The 21,055-nt window shown below is 49.3% G+C and overlaps 1 protein-coding gene across 1 annotated transcript in view; it reads left to right on the plus strand.

Annotated features, from left to right (window-relative positions):
* The window catches only part of LOC144931713 (semaphorin-5A-like), a 61,453-nt gene that overhangs the window by 15,245 nt on the left and 25,153 nt on the right, over positions 1-21,055 (plus strand). The window contains exons 2-4 of the mRNA XM_078855927.1: positions 6,917-7,161; positions 11,240-11,339; positions 12,053-12,098. Of these exons, the coding sequence (XP_078712053.1) occupies positions 7,002-7,161; positions 11,240-11,339; positions 12,053-12,098 (306 nt within the window). The 5' untranslated portion in view covers positions 6,917-7,001. The remainder of the gene's footprint in view (positions 1-6,916; positions 7,162-11,239; positions 11,340-12,052; positions 12,099-21,055) is intronic.

Here is a 21,055-nt window from a genome sequence, read left to right on the forward strand (position 1 = left end):
GTATCCCCACACCCACACGCCCCTTACCCCCACACTTCTATACGACCGCAGTGGTAAATTCGGGTCAGTTTTCACAGCAATAAGGTTTCGTATTTGTGATAGGCTGCAATGCACGACGACTCCACTGTCCGTTTGCATTTACTCCGCAGTAAAATACATTTGGATTCTTGATGCCTTAAAGAGAAGCATCTGCTAGAAGAAAAAAACCCGCTGACACTTAAGCAGCCAAAGCGAAATAATCGCACGGGCTGGCGGGCGTTCTCAATCGATGAACACATCGTGGACGATGTTGCACAGAATCGAGAGCCCCACTGCAGCCGTTACGCCTGAAAGCGTTTCGTCTCCTCTGAGGCGGCGGCGCGCTCGCCAGCGTGACTTCATTTTATTATTGCGCTCGACTCTACTAGAGAGTTACACCCCCGAGTGGAGCTGCTGCTGATGCTGCTGCCAAGAGTAGGGCGCTATCATGGCAGCCGCCCCCCCCCCACCCGATCTTTATTAAATGGCCCAGCAGGGCTTAACGAGAACCCAAGGGAGAGGTGGGGCTGAGTGTCTTGGAAGAGCCCACCTCTCAATTTTGTCCATTGTGAACGTATCCGTCTTGCTGCAGTTATGGTTGAGGTATACACTGGGATTTGACCAAAAGTCCAAATGACGTTTCCCTTGGATAGCCTATTTCAAAGTGTTGTTTTGGACTTGCGTGTGAATCGGCGAGATCGCAAGCAAAAGTGGGGTCTGTGCCAAAAGGGCATTGACGAGGATAAACCTACAGTGATGATCCCCTCCTGGCAAATATGATCTGGGAGTGACCCTCTACACACGTCGCATTGAGTCATTGGCTTAGTATTTCATGTGCGAATGGCCGTATATTTAGGGGGGTGGGGGCAGGAGAAGGGGGTGAGTTTAGTTAGTGTGTGTGTTTTTTTGTCGCGTCTCGGTCTGAGAACGGCAGACCGTAAAACGCTTAAAGAAGCGTTTTTTTTTCTGATGCCGTCAAAGCGTTCCAGTGGCGGGCGTCGGGAGTTAATGGGGCAAAAGGCGCCATGGCCACGCGGGGGGTGCAAAGTGTCACGAGTTTTGTTGTTCCTTTCATTGCAACAGCGGGCCTTAAAAATAGTGTCGCTGCCGCAATAAACGAGTAAATAAATATAAAAGAGAGAGAGAGAGAATCGGGCATAGAGAGGGGCGACCTCCACGTGTTTGTGCACGTTTACGGGGACGGAGAGGCAGACCGGGTCAGGGGTCGGGGGGGGGCGCGCGGCCGAGCGGCGTTTCCCGTCGGAGAGGAGCGTGGGGGTATTGACGCCAGTGGTGGAGCGTCTGACGATTCCTGACAGCGTGGCTACAGTCTTCCCTTTCCTCGCTCGGATGGCAAAGGTCGATCTCTGGAGGATGATGCCACATGCGGTTGCCTTGGCGTTGGGAAAGTGACATGCAGCGTCACACAGGCAGGCTGCCCACCGGTATGTCACCGTAGTCTGTCACTCTGCAGCAAGGGCCGCCAAATGTTTTATTTGGTGAATCGCATACTTAAGATTTCTTTGCGGATAGTCGTGTCATCATCAACCTGACCTCGCAATGGGTATGGGTGCCTGTACAGCACAAAGTACTGGGTACGAGTAATTTAAGTATGAAATAACAAAGTAATCCTATGCTGTTTGCACGTTTATCACCCAGACTACAGAACTGGCCACATCCATGCACCGCACAGCAGGATAGGCGTGCGGTTTAGGACAAGGTTTGCGAGCCAGGAGGTCATGTGGATTGTTTTACGGATCTCGTGGCTCGGGATGGCGGTGACGAGGCGGCGCCGTGGCACTGTTGTTGTTGTTGTGGGGCATGTTGACAAAAATTAGGTCCATGGCGAATGCCTGCTGAGATCCGCAGCAGAAAACATGACAGGAAGATTGCATGTTTCTGTTGAACGTCAAGCTGACAATTTAACAATGTTGTCACGGACTTAAATCGTTCCAGGTGGTAATTGTTTTTCATCAGCTGTCGAGTGATGGGACGAGCAATAACCAAAACACAAAATGACATAACGAGTTCATTGTCTGAAGAGGCTGCTTTAATACGCACGCTATCATAGATTAAAATGCATATTCAATTTACGCCAATTCCCGGCGCGATTAAACACCTCTGTTTGGCAAAAGGAAAATGACGTGGTGCTCCCGCTCCTGCATGTGCGTGAAAGCTTTCGAGAAATTCAACCAGTGCCTGGTCTCCAGACTCAGCCATTGTGGTGTCTCTGGGGGGCTGCGCTGCGGCTGAGCTCGGGGCCGGGGTGTTGTAAGAGGGAGCATTTTTTTCCCTTTTGCGGTTCATTTGCTGCTCATTCGGCACATTCCTGCCAAAGCCTTCCTCCAGAATGGCCCCTCTCTCCGTTCACATTCCGTTAGATTCCGTGCGATCAGGTCGGTGCACTCGAGTTGATACTTGCACAAGGCATTCACTAGAAAGCACAAACGCATCCCCACAATTTGTAAAAAAAAAACATACACGCTTCATTGTCCGTTACATGTAATGCATTGCACGCACCATTACCGGCCTTGCTAGTTCAGGCACACTTACACGTGGACAAGATTTGTAGTTTAAAGTTCAGTGGTTTGATATTACACTGATTTGGTTTCGTCACTGGTGGAAATTTCCAGAACACAATTTGATTAAATACCACCGCGCCCCCCCCCACCCACCAAGAGGGTGGCGATGCAACATTAGAGCAGCACACGGTGCATGGGTTGCGCGCTATCGTAGCAAGAGAGATGAGAGAGACGGGAGTGCGAGGAGACGAACTTCGCCACTCGACGCGCTCCGATGAAAGGGGGGAGGCAGCTGCCCTGGACACCGTTGAGCAGAAGGCTCCGGCAGGCCACGGCAGATGCACTGGCACAATGCAACCAATCGACACCGCCGCCTTAATTGAGTTACGGCGACACCTCGCTGAGTTACGGGAGGTCATTAAATCGGGTCGCAGTCCGCCGTTAGCAAATTGTATTGCCAAGAGGCGGCAGAGTGCGTTTGCTGGTGACGCGTGCAAGAATCGAGCAAGTTGTTTTGTCAGATGTTGCTGAGGCCTTGTGTCTTGTGCAGAATGTTGGTTGTGAAATGAGCCGCTATTTTCTGTCAGTCTTTTCCAAGTATTCCCCTCTGACTTTAAGACACAAAATGTTCTACTTGAACCCCTTTTCGGCCTGGGACTCTGCCCCCCGCCTCCCGCCACTCCTCCACCTTCCATTATGTCTGACCCGCTGGTCGCCCCAGCTCACCCGCTCGCTCTCTCTCACTGCCAGTTCATTTGCGCCAAATCTCGCCGGTGCTCGCCGGTTCTCACCACGCGCTCCACCCACCCCCCGTCATCCTCGACTCCATCCCTCTGAGCCAGCCACGTAACCCCCTCTCCTGCCTGTGGTGGCTCGGTTCTCATGATGCTCCGCTGTGCAAGCACCCTGTGGGGAAAATTACAGAAAAAATTGCTTGCCATCTCCGTTCCACCCCCCCCCCCCCCGGCAGCCAATGCTGGCAAATCACTCCCAGCTGGCGTGAGCAGCCCTGGAGGTGGATTGGGAGATCGACTGACAGGGATAGGGACATCACAGATGGACATTAGATAGTGGGAACAAACAGTGGCACGCAACTGTGGTAGCAGATATGTCTTACCCAGACTTTCTTAGGAAGGTTCATTTTTGGACGGTTAATCCAAATAGATGTGTTTTTTTAATGTTAGTGTGAGCCGCTGGGGAATCCCCATAATATATAGGGGGAGAGAACTCAATTTCTGCATGGATACGTCACCAACCGACATGCTGCATTTTAATCCGACAGGCCGTTTGTGTCTTTGCAGTTGAGAGCTTTGGGTAGGTGAGAGAGTTGAGAGCCAACTGAGGACTCATTTACTGCAGAAGTCTCTTCTTCAAGGAAGGCCTTGGGTTTTAACAACCACGGCGCAGCAAAACGGCAAACACGTTCGAATGTTGTTGCAAAACAACATGAGAAAATATTACACTATGGTGAAGTACACATTCTCAAGAACAAACACTCGTGAAGCTAAAACGATGAGACATTAGGACATTTTCTTCAGCAGCTCCTTCTGTGTGCGAGCGCTTGCCTGGAAGCCTGGCACAAATCACGCTCGCCTCCCTTCTCGATCCAGCGCTAGGGCCCAATTGCCATGGGCACGGTGCCCACTTAGTGGGCACTGCTAGTACCGCATCACACAGCAGCCGAAACGAATTTGGGAGTTTAGTGCCTCCAACTCTGAAATGGAATCGCGGATCGCAGAGGGGGTGGCCATAGCGTGCAAGCACTTTGCCGTGACTTTTAAATGCAACATTTTAACCGAGGTCTCATTTAAGACATCATGAATCACACATTCTCGCACCTCCGATGAGCATAGTTGGCTGTGTATGGTGCGAAAGAAGTTCCACATACGTAGATGCATAAGACAACTTGTGATAACATCTTAAATGAGAAACTTGTGACCGTGCTCAAAGCAGGAACAATTGAGAAGGCAATCAATACAGTAAATAATGAACTGACCTACATACAGTAGCTAACGCAAGTTCTGGGAGGGGCATGCAATTGATTTATTTCACTAAAGCTTTCGCTCGGTTATGTTTTTAAATGTAATGGCACAGGCAACCTCTTAAATCCTTTCTCTTGTAAAACCTGTTGTTAAATATATACAAGCTGGCATGCCAATCACCAACGATACAAATCAAACAACAGTTGCCCCCCCTCCCATTCAAGAATATCAAAAGTTCTGCCGGAATTAGCGTCAAATGCCAAACACAATGGTTGCTGTGGCTCGAGTCGCTGGGACGGTTCGTGCGTCTTCCTCTGTTCGCCCTTCACCAAGTATGGCGAAGAGAGTGGCCAAGTTGTAGCCGTGCTCTATTCCCGGACCTGCTGGGCCACTGGCAGATTGCGATCACATCGGCAAGGCCTTCTCATTGAATTTACTGCACTGGCGCTGTCTGTTTGCTGACTAGTAGGGGATCAGGCGACGCTTACTCACAGATATCTGGCGTTCTTCTCCTCAAAGCGTCATTGCCCTCTGCAAAATGCGTCATTGGGTCTGAGAAGTCGAGCACACGCTAAGCCGTTTGCCATATGTCATCATCCACCCCCGACTGCAGGCTACGGCGCGGGGTGCTTTGATAAGAGAGGCGCAAGGTCCAGTCCCCCCTCGTTAAGACTCTTTCCAGACGATGACCCCCCGGCAAGGACACGAGCGAGAGTCTTCGTGGCAAGCGGAGCTGCTGGATGGCACAGGGACAGCTCGGTCCATGGGGTGTCTTCCAGGAGGCCCAGCCAAGGCTCAAACTCGCAAGCTGGCTCTCGGAGCAGGAAATCGGGTAGAAATTCGAGTACCTGGTCAACTGAGTTGAATTAATAATGTGTACATCACACTGATCAGTGTGGGATGGTGGATATTAAGTTGGCAGGGCAGGACTAGTTCGGATATCACGAGCCACTGATGTGTAAGCCATGGCTGAGAATCGAAATCCGGTTGCAGGATTGATAGCGCAGTGCCGCTCACTCATGGCTGAGCCACTGCTCTACCACGCAGTTGAATTCCAGAACTTTATTCCCGCAGTGAAATTCTTCAACTGTAAGCCATGACCACTTGCTCAGCAAATTGACAATACATACTTGTGGAGAGTCAATTTCTACCTGCAATGAAGGGGTAGACTGTAGTGTTATATTGCTTGGCTGCATGCAAAAAAATACGAAAAAAGTTGCTCTTCTGCCACTCGATTAGGTGTAAGTTGTGATTGGTCAGCATTTTTGTAGTGCGCACGCCGGCTCAGATTTGTTTGCTCAGTTTTTTTCTTCTTCTAAATTGCCAGCGAATCTGCTCGGAACGTGAGAGGCCTGTGCGCTAGAGCGAGGGGAAATAAACAGCGTTAATGGTTTGGGTTGTGTGGGCTCTGAGAGGGCGGGGGGGGGCCTCGCTGTGGCCCCCCACGTGCGGAGCAAGGCCTTTGATCCGCTGGAATGCACATTGCACTGCCGAGCGACGCTCACGACGTGGACTCGGGGCCCCTCTCTCCGTGGCATCGGCCTCTGTGCAAGGCCCCTGTGCACCCCCCCCCCCACGCATGAACTTGCAGTTGTCAAGCAAGCGGACGCCAAATTGTGTTGTGGGTAATCACCACACGGCCAAGAGGGAAACCCCGTACGCCGCACACAGCGCCGTGGATGCGATCTAGGAGGCCAGTAGCTGACACTTTGCGTCATCGAGGCTGGTGAGATCATAAGTGAACATGGTCGGGGAGGTGTGTTTGTGTGTGGAGTGGAATTGCAGGTGGGTGGAGTGGAATTGCAGGTGGGTGGAGTGGTGTTACTCATTTCCTTGCGTGTGGGATGAGAAATGGTCGCTAAAACACCGCACAATTGGTGGAGTTCTTGCTAACAGTGTTTCACGGTTTATGTTTCACAATTGAAATTGTATTGTGTTTATGTTATCGGAGTGTTGATATTTTTAGACTATCTGTCACTCAGTGTGCCGTTTTCACAAACACTAAATCCGTGCGACAAAGGCAATATTATATATAGAGCTTTCGTCTAGTCTGGCTGGCAGCCCCATGATTAATGTTTAACTCAAGTAAACAACTCATGGCAGCGCCAAGTGATTAATGCTGTGTTGTGATGGCCACACTGAGGTGGTGCTGATAAAAGTTAGTGACACCCCGGCACACACATGGGTCATGGTGTCATTTTTATAACCCTCAGGAATTTGGAGTTTAGACCAGGTGAGGTAATTTCAACCGTGACGCCACCAAACACATCTCAGTGTGCACGCCAACGCCAACGGACGGTTGCCGCAACCTAGGCAAACGGAGACATTCAGCGCCACTTATTGTCGTGACAACTCTTTTCTCATCATTTCGTTTCGTCGCCTCGCCCCTGGCAGACTCGGCGAGGACGCAGCGAAGGCACGGACAATGTTCGGGCAGCGGCTATAACGTGCGAGAACTTCCACCGCCGCCGCCGCCATAATGGAGCTGTTGGGAACGTCACGCCTTCGATGGTGCCGCTGGGTGGAGGCGACGTCGTTCGTGCGTGTGGCGCTGGTGCTTGGCGCCGCGGCGGTCACGCTGGGGGACTCGCACGACGGCTCATGCTCGCGCAAGGAGCACCCGCGCACGGCACACCAAGGTCAGTCAGCCAACACTCGCTCACCTGCATCAGGCCCAGGCTATTACTGGTGTTGGGACAGAAATGGGTGGTGTTGATCCAACGTTACTCAACGTTGACCCAGCACTGGCCCAAAATTGAGTAAACCTTTACCCAGCATTGCCTATTTTTTTACCGAACATTGGCCTAGTATTGACTCAACTTGGCCTGAGATTTGCCCAACATTGGCCTAAAATATATCCAATTTGACCAAACATAGTCCCAATATTTTACCAAACAATGGCTCAACATTGCCCAACATTCACTCAATACTTTGTCTATCTGGAAACTGGTTCGCACGAAATGAAGTTCAGAAAATTTATTTTCAAGTGTACTACGACAGCTGTTTCTCTCAAATGGTCACTCATCTTTTGAAGCATTTTGAAGTCCCACTATCAACTATAATTGTCCAGAAGGCCTATCAGCTGCAATGTCAAGATCTACTTTTCCTTTAATTAAAAAATATCATCCTACTTTGATATTTACCTGCTGTGCAGTAATACAATATTGTAGGCACTGGTTGTGATTTATAGCTTAGAGAAGACAGGAAGGAGATTTGATTTGTTTTTCTGGGATGGCATTTGTAACCGTCAGTAAAATAATATACTTTCCCTGTCTCTTTGTTCTGAAGGAGGATCATTGCAAAAGTATTAGCTTGGAAAGATTTTTAGTTGTAATGCAGTGTTTGTTCATGATTACTAAGGCTTTATTTTGAACATGTACGTTGAGTATTTTAAACATTTTATCTACTCTAATTATTGCACAGAAATAAATACTGTAATGCTGATTACTGGGTGGCGCTTGTGTTGGCGATGAACACAAAGGGAGGTCGTTGTGAATGTGTCTGGCTTAAAGGAACACAAAGTCATTTTACAAGCCCTGTCTTGTGATGGTCATGCATCTAATAAGAGCCCGTTGTTTTGTTATGAAGAACTATTTGCGATAAATAAACTGTTTATGCAGCACAGCAAAACAATTTGGCTTATTCATATTCCGAGTGAAAAACAACAACAGGCCTACAGCTGCTCTAGGAGCTGTGCTCAACGGAGGCGTTGGTGCGATCGCTCCTGCCTAACTCCCCACACTCAGACCCGCCGTACCTCGAGCGAGTCGTAAAGCCACCGCCACTTCTGCTGCACGCACACACGCACGTACGAGTCCCGCGGACACATCTGGTTTCGGGAATTTACTGACACAAATAAACAAGTGGCACTCAAGCGCTGGCGGTGAGACTGGCCCCGGCCAGCTCATGTGTGAAGTGCTAATTGTGAGAACTGCCTGCAGAAAGTGAGGTCGCGGGGTGGAGAGGCGGGACATCTGGCTCGTGCTGCGGTGGTCATTAAGCTGGTGCTTGAGACATAAGAGGGAAATTGGAACCGAGTGGGTGTAAATCCCTGGTCTGCAGAAACCCCTTTAAATGGAAGTGTACTTTCCAGCGCGACACAATGATACGGTTTTAGGGGTGGCAGCAAGACGAGTGGCTGGGAGTAGACAGGGGTGTGGATCTTAAACACTCAGCGCTTACTTAAAACGCGTCTTCAATCACTCACTTTTAATAACGAGAGAGAGAGATAAACCGTTGAAACGGCACAGTGGCAATGTGAATGCTAAGCATTCTTTTCTTTATTCAACGCCTTATGGGTGACGTGAAGGAAATATCCCACAAGCAATGGATAATAAAATAAACAAGAAGTAAACCATATTCTTGGTTCTTTCGGTAAAGTCACGTAGAAGGGAAACAATACAATAATAAAAATATAAAACAATACAATTCTCACGACGTTTCGACTTTACCGAAAGAACGAAGAATATGAATCCCTGCAGTCACGAAAGCTTTAAATCAAAACAAGAAGCAAACTCTTAATTGAGTCTGTGAGAAATTGAATTCAAGTATCAATGGACAGTCATCTGTCAAAGAGCCGTGAGACAGCTTCTCCCTATGCGGTAAATACGCAGCGCCTCTAGACCACCCTGGCTTGCCCCGTTGTGCCGAGCATCCCAGGCATGTTGTGCAGTAGCGAGCGCTATATGAAAGGTGCCCGTTGGTATGTATGTATGTTGAACTTTTATCACACCGTACATAGCCAACCACGCCAATCGGAGCTGCGGGGGGAAGGACAACAAACTACTAAATGAAATGAGTTTTCAATCTAGGGTTTGAATGTGCACAGCTTCTGTGACTTCTTAATATCGGAAGCTCCGTAATGTCGGAAGATTCCACGTTCCAGCTGCCCGCGTGGAATCAACCTTCTCGCCTTGGGCACTAAACCCACTAAATGGGAGTGATGGGTTGCACATGCAGCGTTTCATTAATTAATGGAGCATAGATTTCAAACAAGAGCCCCGGAGGCAGGCGGTCGGTCGAGTGAGCCACGGCTGCGGTGGGTTGGAGCGGAGCAGCCGTTTGATGCTATCGCTGCAGGAGTGAGGGATCTCAGTTTACACTCTGCCGTGTCAGAGCACAAAGCGACCTGGGCCGCGGTGGCCGCGGTGGCTGCGGGGACTCCGTGCTCCTGTCATCGTCGTTTCTCGACTCGGGCGTCGCGTGTCACGCGGGGAAGACACGCTTGGCACGGATCGTGGGTCCCATGCCACCGCGCCTCGCTTAAGCGCGCGCGGGGAGTGATGGCCGCCTTTGCGTGCAGTCGTTCCGCTCACTGTGTGTTTACCAGCTAGTTTCCCAGGAGGATTATTGGCCAAAGCTTCATTTTCCCAGAAATCCCAATGCACCCCATCCTTGCTGAAACTATTTATTCCATCAACAAACACACACATGTGTGTGTGTGTGTATATATAATTCTAGGGGGAACCAGTGTTTGGTATGGATGTATTTAATGTCAAATAAACGGACGCATCAAACGTTGGTGATTGACTGCGGTGTGGGCATAGCCTTGATATGTTCATCTGTGCAATAAGTCACAACCAGTGGCTCCCTGTGAAGCCGTCGGAGCCTTGGAGAACGACGCCTTCGCCCAACTGGTAGCAATATATTGCTGAAGCAAATGCCGCTGGGTGATATCGGTCTCGAAAGCCCAATAGACCGATGGACTAATGCACAGTTTTTATGTGCAGAAAGAACAGAGTTTAGCTTCAACATGCTTTTACCCATAACGCTGCACAACAGGGCGTAATGTGTTTCTGTTCTTGTCTTGTCCATATACCGTGGCATGTTGGTGGCAGACCAGGGGGGTAGATGAGGGGCCCTTTTTCGGCCTCACCAAAGGAGTTGTGAGCAGGAGGCTGTCGTAAGGTGAGAAAGCCCCCTCTGGAACAGTTTACCACACTCCGGGAAGGGGGTTGGATCAAAATTAGTATTTTTTTTCCCTCTTAGACCAGCTTTTGCAGCTGTAGGTGATTGCTTCCAGATTTCGTGCACAAACAAAAATGTCCGAGTGAAAGTAACACTCGATGTGTTTCGCTGTTTCAGTTTGTGTTTTACTTACAGCGCCACTGTCCACAGTTTCTCTCGTTCTAAGTATGTGGAGCGCAGTCCTCCTTCCCCCGCGGGCCTCCCCATTGAGGCTGGGCATTGCCGGGTTGCATGCGTGCGTTCTCTCTGATGTTCAACTTAGATATCGCATGGAAATGACGCACTCGGGTTTTTTTTTGCCTTATGGTCCACTGCCCAGCACGCGTGGCAGGGTATGTGTGTTAATGTGTACACACACAGAACAAAACTGCAAGCCTTGTTCGTGGAGGTGGGAAGCATACGCAGGGTCAGAAGTGTGGCGCACATTTTTGGCATTTTCAGAAATTCCATCCAAGGAATGTAAATCACGGTGATGTGTCTACTCCGTGCTCCGTTTACTTGGGAGGGGATAAACATGAAACATCGCTGGTGCAGCACGATCTGCCTCGACACACGACCACCTTTTCTTCACCCAAGATTGTGACCTCTACCACGTGTCTCGCAAAGCATCTTTAGAGGTTAGAGTTAAAAAGAGAAAAAATTAATGACTCGAGTCTTGAGCCCTCTGTGCTGGTGCTTTGCCCCTTTTGACATGCTCTGCTCCCACCCACACTCGGGGCCCTGACCCCTGTTACCCCCTGCTGTGCACAGATCTGGCTCCGTGGCTGCACGAATTCACCTTCCCCGCTGCCCTCAACTACTCCCAGTTGACGATCGACCCTGCCCGCGCCCAGCTCATTGTGGGGGCCAGGTAATGCTGACCTTAGGCTCGTGGCCCCATCACACCGCGCTTTCCACCACGCCTCACCGGGACCCCACCACCGAGCACCAGGGCTGCACCACCCACCCCGAGACCCTGGGTGGCCTGCCCATGCTGCAAGTAGCACCGCAATCGTGGTTGTTGCACAGCTGCTTTTTTTTTTGACAACATGACATGTTGTTCGTGGTCTTTTCTGGAGCTTACTCCCTCACTAATATTGGAGTCCTGCTCATAGCGTCTCCCGTTTTGAACGTCGCTGTTTCCGCAGCAGTGGTGAGGTATTATATTTAAAGGCGGGAATGCGACGTTTCATTTACATTTTGCTTTATTTTTCAGATATTCAATTTTGATTGGAGATCTCATGGCAGTAGGGAAAATTTAAGTGGGGTTTCTGTAGTCGTGGAAGGTGGCACACTGTGCTCCCAGCTACGGGTCGGTTGAAATCTTGAGCCATTTACTCCTTCTTGACTCTGCCTCTTTCCCAGTATGAAGGTCACACCATGGCAAGCTGATTGGCATACTGCTTGTGGTGGGGTAAAAGTGTAGCTGCCCGATTAGTTCCGAAGTTAACCTTTTTTTTTTCAGTAAAAAACACAACACTAGCAGAGCAGATTACGACAAAGATACAAACAAACACACGCTTACATATCGTGCTTAATCACCAGTTTCAGTAACGTTGACAGTTTTTTTTATCCATTTTCTAGGAACTATCTGTTCAGACTCAGCCTGGCCAACCTCTCCTTAATTCAGGTGAGTGTCATTCTATTTAAATGACCATGCACAGGGAATGGTGGGAGGGGGGGGGCTAAAGAGTGAATGGCGATGAATTCCACCGATATGCACGCATAAACACGCGCAGAGCCAACAGGAGGCGAGTGTTTGTGTAAAATAAAAAACTGAGCTCTGGCGGTGGCGGTGGCCGCGGCATGTACGATGCCCCGTTGGTGTTTGTACAGCCTTTGTGCTGCTGTGCCGAGCGCGGTGAGCAACGCACTCCCAAAACACCGCTGCGCTTCGTTTCACCGCGCGACACCCAACTCCCCAGGCCGCCGGGCCACAAGGCTCGGGGAGTGGGCGAGGGAAGAGGGCGAGAGAGAGCCGTCGTGTTTGTGTGCGACCCACCCATGATGGGGCTCCGGTCAGGGGTGCAGCGATAGCGGTGTTGTGGAGTTGGCAAAGGAGGATGAGGCGGGGGGTGAGTTCTGGTCAGGTTAGTGGGAAGGAATTGCTCAGGGTGGGGATGGTGGGTGGAGACTGCAGGGATGGTGAGAAGGTGAGCGGGTGATGGTGGGAGTTAATACTCCGCACCCAAAAGAAAAATCACTCGGTGCTTCTCAAAAAACGTGCAGTGAGATGGCTAACAGCAGCCAAGGGCTGATTGGGTTGATTCCTGACCAACTTTCCGTCCCACTGCTCTTAAGTCCAACAAATCCTGTAAGCATGGATTAAATTGCAGGTTACTTGCTCAAATCGCTTTCTTTTGAATTCGAGCAAAAGACGTTCATTGACATTTTTTCCCACAAGCCACATTCGAAGTCAACTTTTCCACGTGTAATGTTGACTTTTTAAAGTGCAGCCGGCCAACGCACTGGGCTGAAGAGGATGCACTGTGAAGTGTCGACAGGAGGAGCACCTTCTCTCGAGTTGCGCACATCGAGCCTCCGTGCCTTTACAGCCAGAGCACATCTGGTTTCGGCTCTTGGGCCGCATAGAGGCTGGTTCATTGAGGGGGCAGCTGCTGTCAGGAGGCCCCACTCAGTGTGTGTATTTGTGGCCTTTATCCCGAACTCTGAGCCACTGCAGGACAGATCGTGAATCCACTTTGTCTGGGAGACGGCCAACATGAGAGGACTAGCGCGTGCACCGCCATCTCTCTCGCATGAGTGAGGGAGATGGTGATTAAAGACCAGGTTACCTTGGCATTGGTCTGCACAATAAACAAGTCATTTGTCCGAGACCTTTCAAGTCCAGGGGGTTGGTGTTCTTATTTTCTTACGATTGTACGTCTCTTTTTGGAAGATGTAAAAATAAAAAATTCGGATACATTTTGAATGGTTGCGTTGTGGCTTAGCTTTTACTGGCACGCAGTGAAAGTTATGCAAAACGTCAGAGCCAGGAATTAAATCCTTTTCCTTGTGTTTCGAGTCCGGCAATCGCAGCCAGATGGCTGGTTCTCATTTTACGCTAACTTTGGCCTCCATTATAGGTGACAGAGTCAGTTTTTTTGCAAAAGAATTACGCCTTGGTTTGTCAGCACCATGCCATAGACTTTTCTCTGTAAAAAAAAAGTTTATATTTAAGGCACATTAACTTTCACTTTGTTGCTTGCATATGCATTTCCAGTGTTTATTCAAACATATAAAACTAGTGTCTATGTTCATCTTTGCCCAGCGAACTGGTGCACATTCATCATCCATGGACCATGGGTCAAGGTTGCTGGATTATGCTCAGATCTCCTGCTTGAGAGATACCCACATGCACGTGCAAATATTTTCACGCTTGAGGCAGTGCAGCAAATCAGTTGCCGATTTACCTGCGCAGCATTTGAGGCATCATCTCTTCACACGCATTTGTTTTCTCCCCACACACTCCGGTTTTCCTCGCACATACAAAAATAGGCAAACACTAAATTTTGATATGTTGGCCCAAAGTAGGAATCTCTTGAAAGCTTCTTGGATTAACAAATAAGCAACCCCCTTTTTCTTCGCCAAATAAATTCCTATCCTCACATCCCAAGGGTTGCCATGCGAGACGTCTCTCGGCCTCTCTTCTTGGTATCTCACGTTCGCGCTGTGACCCAAAATCTATCAGCAGCAGGGACGGGGGACGGCGGTGGGTGGTGGGAGGGGGGAGGGAGTGAACGGCAGGATTCTCGGTGAGATTTGCCACGTGGAAGAGCTGCTCCCCGCCAGGGTCGTCGGTGAGGTCGAGGGTCGTCGGCGAGGTCGAAGGTCGTCAGTAAGAAACTTGCTGTGGCCGTGCGGGGGCTGAGCCATGCACCACCAGTCCCGATCATCCACAGCTGTGTAAATCGCTGATTTTTCAGGTGTTAGGAGGATGCGGGAAGACAAAGGCAGCTGTGAATTCTGCCTTAATTTAGTGGTTGAGGTGCGAGTGGAGGAGAGGTTCGTGAAGTGCGGTTACTTTTGCGGAGGCCACTCGGAGCTCGGTGCTGAGACACCGGCGTTTGGACCTCGCTGTGTCGGGAGCTGCTGCGACATCTCAGCCGAGACCCTGCAGGGCCCGGCTCTGTCACACTCTCTGTCAAGGAAAGACACGGTAGAGGTACAAAGAGAGAGAGAGAGACAAAATGAGGGAGTCATATCAACTGCACCGAGGAATCTTCCACAAGTAAAATATCCATTATATAACAAATACTAGTGTCTGTTATGCTACATAATCGGCAAAAAGTGTGAAAATATTATGCACGTTTAAAGTCAAGTAAAAAATATATCCGCAAAAAAAATACTGCAGTGCTTCTTCGTGTTGGGATTTGAATACTGGAATGTTTTTCCAAATGAAAAGAAGAAAGTGAAAAAAGAAGACTTTCCGTTCGTAAAGAATGATCGAGTGGCTACCGACGTATGGCTCGGTTCTGGTTGAGCGGAGAGGTAGCTCGGCCTTTCAGCGGCGCGCACGAGAGCGCATGGACGCGCGCGAGAGCGCACGGACGCGCGGGACCCGGGCGTGCTTTGGGAGTGCCGGGAGAGACTCGCGTGCGACCCTCCCGTGCCGCCTGCGTGATCGCTCGTGCTCACCGTGACGCTCCCCGCATGGACGCGTTCGCGCGGTGACAGATCGTTTCAACGGAAAACCACCGCCACTTTTGCGACTTGCCGGTGCGGTGGCTCGAGTCCATAAAAAAACGGATTTTCTTGATAGCATTAGTGCCGCTCCTTGCCAATGGGACTCGGCGAAGTTGAAAGTGGTCCAAATTTGTGTGTTTTAAACAAATGCTGCTGCGGTGCGTGCTTCTGAAAGAATGTCCACGGGTCAAAGTGTTGGATATTATTTCGTTTATTTCAATGAGGCAAATCCTCTTGCCCGTTCTTTGGAAGAGTCCCCCTCTCCCCTCGATGCGCTTTGCTCGTCCAGTTTGAGTGCTGCTTTTAGTTGGAGGCTGGGTGGAGTCCACCAGGCACCGTTTTGTTGCCCAGGTGGCTGTGGAGCTTTGGCTGTTCTCGGGGGGCGCGAGACAAATCCATCACGCAGAAAGCCTCCGAGCGTATTTTCCCAAAAATCCGGCCAAGCGCCCCACTTTTGGGCGCAAAGGTCACACGAAAAGCAAAACAATAGGCGGTGGGAGCAGCTGGATCGGGTTACCTGCACAGCCGCTTGGCACGCCCCGCGACACGCGAGCACAACGCGCTCCCTCCCTCTCCCTGGCTCGTTCGCGTGCCACCTTACCAAGCTGATCGTCCACCTTGACGCGGCAGTGCCTGGGAAATGGTCGATCCTGTTCCCCGCAGGAGGGCGACAGTGCCGTGCACCTGGTTTTGTCAACACCTGGTTTCATCAGCAGTTCAACTGAGTGGGGTTTTTTTTTCTCCCGACCATGGCGGCAGTGCGAGCGCCATGTGGGGAGGGAGGGTCGTGGGCTCCTGATAGACGGGGGGCGGGGGGGGGATTCTCGCCCTCCTCCCACTGCAGGTTCAGGGCCATGCTGCCTTTACATGCGGGATGGGGGCGGGGGAGCATCCGTGCATTGGAGCTTTGCCAGATTTTATCAAAAACATTACCATTTCACAACTAACTGTTTTTTCGTCGTTGGTGATATGCCAAATTTTGCTGATTTTTGTCCAGCAAACTTCCTCATTTAACTGCACATTGGATTTTAACCCATGCCCGTGTGCATTTGGGAACACAGAATGCACCATAACAAGCCGCTGCTTATGTGACCTTCACTATCAAGTAAAGAACATTTTATTCCGCACATTTGGAAACTGCAGTGCACAGTGTGAGCAGAACGGTTTGGCTGAGGATGAGTTAATGGCTTATTTAACCAACAAACACCTGGAACAGAGCATCTGAAGTTATTATTGAACTGCTAACGCTGGGAGGAGGATCATTCCCTGACTCGGGGACGCTTCCAGAGGAGGGATCAGAGCTTCACAAATGCCAGCTGGGAATTTATTTATGCCACAGAGAATTCTCGCTGCACGTGCCGTCCAAAGTCGACTCAGAATTTCCGCAGACTTCCTCTCCAGCCATTTTTTGTGGTGAACGTAAAGCAGAATGGCACATCTCTGTGTTATTAAGCAGTCACTCACTTCCTCAATAACTCTGATAAATAAGAGACCTCTTCATGGCTCAGAGAAGATCTTATTTTCATTCTTAATGGATTTTTTTTAATCAGTGTATTTCCACAAAAACACGATAGCTCGCCATGAAAAACAAGAGAGCTGGCATATTAGGGTGAGCAATAATGAACGTTGACATGTCTGCCGTTGAGTGCTTGCCAGCATCTAACAAGCGGTGCCGAGGGTCGGAAGGCCTCCTTCGTCAATCGAGGCCGCGTAGATGAGAGGGGAGAGCGTGCAAGTAATCTGGCCTGGTGGAGGCTCAAGCAGCCTTCCTGCGGCGTTGTTTGGACGTGGTGGAACGCTGTCTCCTCTCTGCGTGCCTGCAGCGAAGATGTGGAAAAGGGGAGATAGAGGCAGGAGCATTTTAACTGCACCTGACACTCTTGGCCACTGCCCTGTTTATGCAGGCGGTGCGGCGGAAGAGCTCCGCTCTTTGTAAGCAGCGGCGCCCGGAGCCAAAGAAATGAGCTCGTGAAAAACGCCGCCCCGGACTCATCTCGGTGATCGATCTGCACCGTAAACAATTGTCTGGCACGATCGCCGTGCGCCGTAACATGGCCGTTTCCATCGACGCCACGCAGCTCGGGCTCGAGTTGTGTGGAGGAGGCGAGGCGGTGGTTCGGGGCCTGTGGAGCGGGCGGAAGATCTGCCAGGTGCACAGATGACTGCCGATGCTTGGAGAGACAGCCTGGTCTCGTTTGAGTGTTTTTAAATTCCACAAGTCACGCACTCTGTGCCCAGTGTTTGTTGTGGCAGAGCCTTCACGGCAGAACAGCGCTTGCAGTTTTACGCTTGTTCACTTGCGTGCATTGGCCGAAATTATTTTGTTTGTTTGTTTGTCCTGTATTCCCCCAGTTGTGTTTACGCTGACAACAAAACATCCTCACCTAACTTTTCCCTACCCACCTCCAGTAACACGGTTCTCATAAAGCATTTGTAGTGACGGAAAAAATAGACGAACACAAATGCACAAAAACATCACCGATCAAGAGTGGAGTGCGGAGGTCACCCTGCTGTTGTCATTTTTTTGAGCGCTCGGACGCACTCGGTGTCCGCTCGCGCGTGCTGGGTTACGGCGAGCGTGTCATCTGTCGTGCGCATCACCGTCTGAGACCGGGTTTCTCCCCACCACGGGGCCGCCTGCGCCGTCCGGAGTTCGCGTGGCGCTCGCTGTTGTTTTCCTTTCGCGTTGGGAAACCTCGAGAGCTTTTCCCACGCATCAGAGTTGATCGCTTCTGTCAGGCGTCTTCCAGAGAGGCAACAAACCAAAACAGAGCGTTCACATCTAGCCTCTCTGTTAGAAATTGCCTCTTTCAGCCGGTTTGAGAAGGAAAAATGCAGCCCAAAATCAAATCCATCGTAAAATTTAAGGGTGCTTTCGTTTGTTGCAATGGTCAGGCACAGGGCAGGAGCTGACATGGAGCTCGGAGAGGGCTGGCCACCATTGTGACCACTGTCACGAGGAGATTTCTGGGGTGCCGCGGTTGCGAGATGTTATCCGCCTCGCCTGGTAGTCAGGAGGTCGTGGGTTCGATCCTGACCTTGACGCATGTATACTTGGGAGTTTGCATTTTTTATCGACGTCCATCGGTGTTGCCCTCCACATTTAGAAACATGCATTTGGATTGTATGGATCTTAGACATTCCCACATGGTATAGGCCACTTCAATGAGGCATCATATGTGGCTAGGTCGATTCTGATAAGGAGCAAATGGCTCAGATGCTGTTCAAGCTTTTCAAGGGGCTGTCTACATTCTTACAGGGAAATGAAAATGTTGAAGGGCAAAGGTTCTTATTCATAACACCTAAATGAATTTTGTGTTATGAAGATGGACCATTACCCAAAATGTCACCTATTATAATTTTCATTTTAAGGCAGTGTAATTGACGAATGTGTTGAACGGTTTCATTATGCGTGATTGTGCTTCACTGCCAACGATGCAGTATCACCAAATAATGTGTTTACATTCTTACAGGGGCTATAGATATCCAGGCACTCTTATAGGCTTGCAAACTACAATAACAGTGTGGCCAAAGCAAATATCGTGGATATGTGTACTCTGGTTGTATTTTAAACACCAGTCAACTCAGCCATATTTGTGACCGGATGTTTAATTATCTAAATGATCCATAATTTTTTTAATGTTAGCAAAATAAACATTTACACAATAAATGTACCGCAAAAACATGCTAAATAGATATTTCCTTCCTTTTGGGGTTTGTATTTTCATCATTCGTGGTTTTTTCATTATTTCCATTCATTCACAAAATGCACTACATTACACACTATTACCCATAATTACATCTTGTTTGTTGGGATTGCATGGTGGCTTCATCATTTTACTGGTCTCTGATTTATAAATGCAAGTGCTTGTCGTGCCAGTCTGTGATGGGCTCAAATTGTAGCTTTTAAGCTGTTTTCCTGTCCACTTTATTTTAATACTCTGTAAGTAGTGCAGCAGGTATATAAAACAATATTGTCGTGCTTCCAACAAAATATATTTTTTTTACTGAAAGTGCTGTACGAAAAAAAATGTTCTCGGAGACTTAAATTACATCATCCACTGCACAATAACGATCAGTCTCTGCCCTTGGTTGACGATAAAGTTCCCATGCTGCTCTTGGATAGAAACCTCGTATTACACAGCAGGTGCATTGCAATTTTCTGTCACAAGAACAATATTTATTTTTAGGGACAATTATCGCCCCTACAGTAATGAATGAATTACTTTAAATCACCGACGGCTCACGCCAAAACAAACTCGAATTACAGTGCAACTCTGATGGGAGGAAAGAAAATCTATTAACAACAGCATCCGCAGAGACGCTTGCAACACAATAGCACGCGTAATGCCCTGTTAAGGTTTGCCATATTATGATCTCATTCACTGGACATTTTTTCAGCACCGCCAAAACATGACCGTTTGGGTTCAGACTCATGGCGAGTGCCATGAGAAAGTAAAAAAAATAATAAGATAAAGTGATTGAATATCATGTCACCGTGTGGCGGAGAGTGCCTCACGATATTTAGCATTAAGAGAGCCTTGATAAATAGTGCTAGAAATGTTCGAGATGATCGCAGTAGTGACGTGTCTCGCAGCTAGTTTCGTGGCCAGAATTGTTCTGTGGCCATCACCAGTCATAAATAACACTGGTCAACAAAAAAAACATTTTTTTCTGGCCTGGACTTTTGCAGCTGTTTTAGACTAATTTCAGGGTGCTGATTACACATCTGATCTCAGATTTGTTCTATCACATCTCATTTTTATGCAATCGGCATACCCCATTTTCATTGATTTTACCCGAAATTAACTCTGTCACTTATGATTGCAAGTTGTTGCGAGTCAGTGACTGCTTTAGTGTTAAAATATGGTGCTGTATTTTTAGGATAGTGTGTTTATAATATAATTTTATGTAGATATCCACATTTATTTAATATTTTTCTTCTACAGTTTTTATTGAAAATGCAATATTTGATATCTCAAAAACCTGATGTGATAGACAAAAACTGATGCCAGATTTGGCATCAGCACCCCAAAATTACCTTAAACCCGTTGGAATACCTTATGCCAGAAAAAGTGTGTTGACCAGTGTAATAATACTGGACTTAACTGGCCACTGCTCTCAACGTGATACAGTATGTGGACTCTGTGCCATGGAGGTCACTTTACGGACAGATAACAACAGCGTGAAACGCCAGAGGTGACGCACGCCCGAGCACGTAGAGGCTCTCTAGGCAAGCATGTTCACGAGTGGTGTGACACGGACCAAGCCGGCAAAGCCAGCAACGAGGAGGTGTTGGAGGAGGAGGTGTTGGAGGAGGAGATATAGACAGGGCTGGGTGTGGCAGGCAGATGGTTTCTCCAAGCGGCCGTGTAACGCGACGCCCTGAGACCCTGCACGGATGACTGTCGCACACCGCGCATGCCGCTCGGTCTTGTCGCGGAGCGACACAATGAGCAAAATGAACCCGACTCGGGCTCCATCCTCCTTGGCAGAATTGTCGGCCCCTTTTTTTCGGAGGCTCTGCGTGCGACGACGGGGCGGCACTTCATTCCCACCGCTCAACTAAAAATAACCCCCTTTGTGCCACTGCCAGCGAGTTGGCCCGCCATGGGCAGCATTCTCCGTCGTCCACAGGGAGAAGTGGAGGTGGCCCCTCTGCTTTGGTCAGTGGCACACACATTTCATCAAGACCCATCGGACGATTTCTACTGCACCGACGGTGTCAGAAACGATGGCATACTGTCAATAAAACACGCACTCGCCAAGATTCCCTGTTAAATTGTAAAAACAAAATGTGCTGTTCGTGAGCACATATTGTGTAGATGTTGAACTTCTTTTACACCGTATGCAGCCAACTGTGCTAATCGGAGGTGCGGGGGAAAGGACAACGAACTGAAC

This window comes from Lampetra fluviatilis, chromosome 1 (genome assembly GCF_964198595.1).
Source record: "Lampetra fluviatilis chromosome 1, kcLamFluv1.1, whole genome shotgun sequence".
Classification (NCBI taxonomy): Eukaryota; Metazoa; Chordata; class Hyperoartia; order Petromyzontiformes; family Petromyzontidae; genus Lampetra; species Lampetra fluviatilis.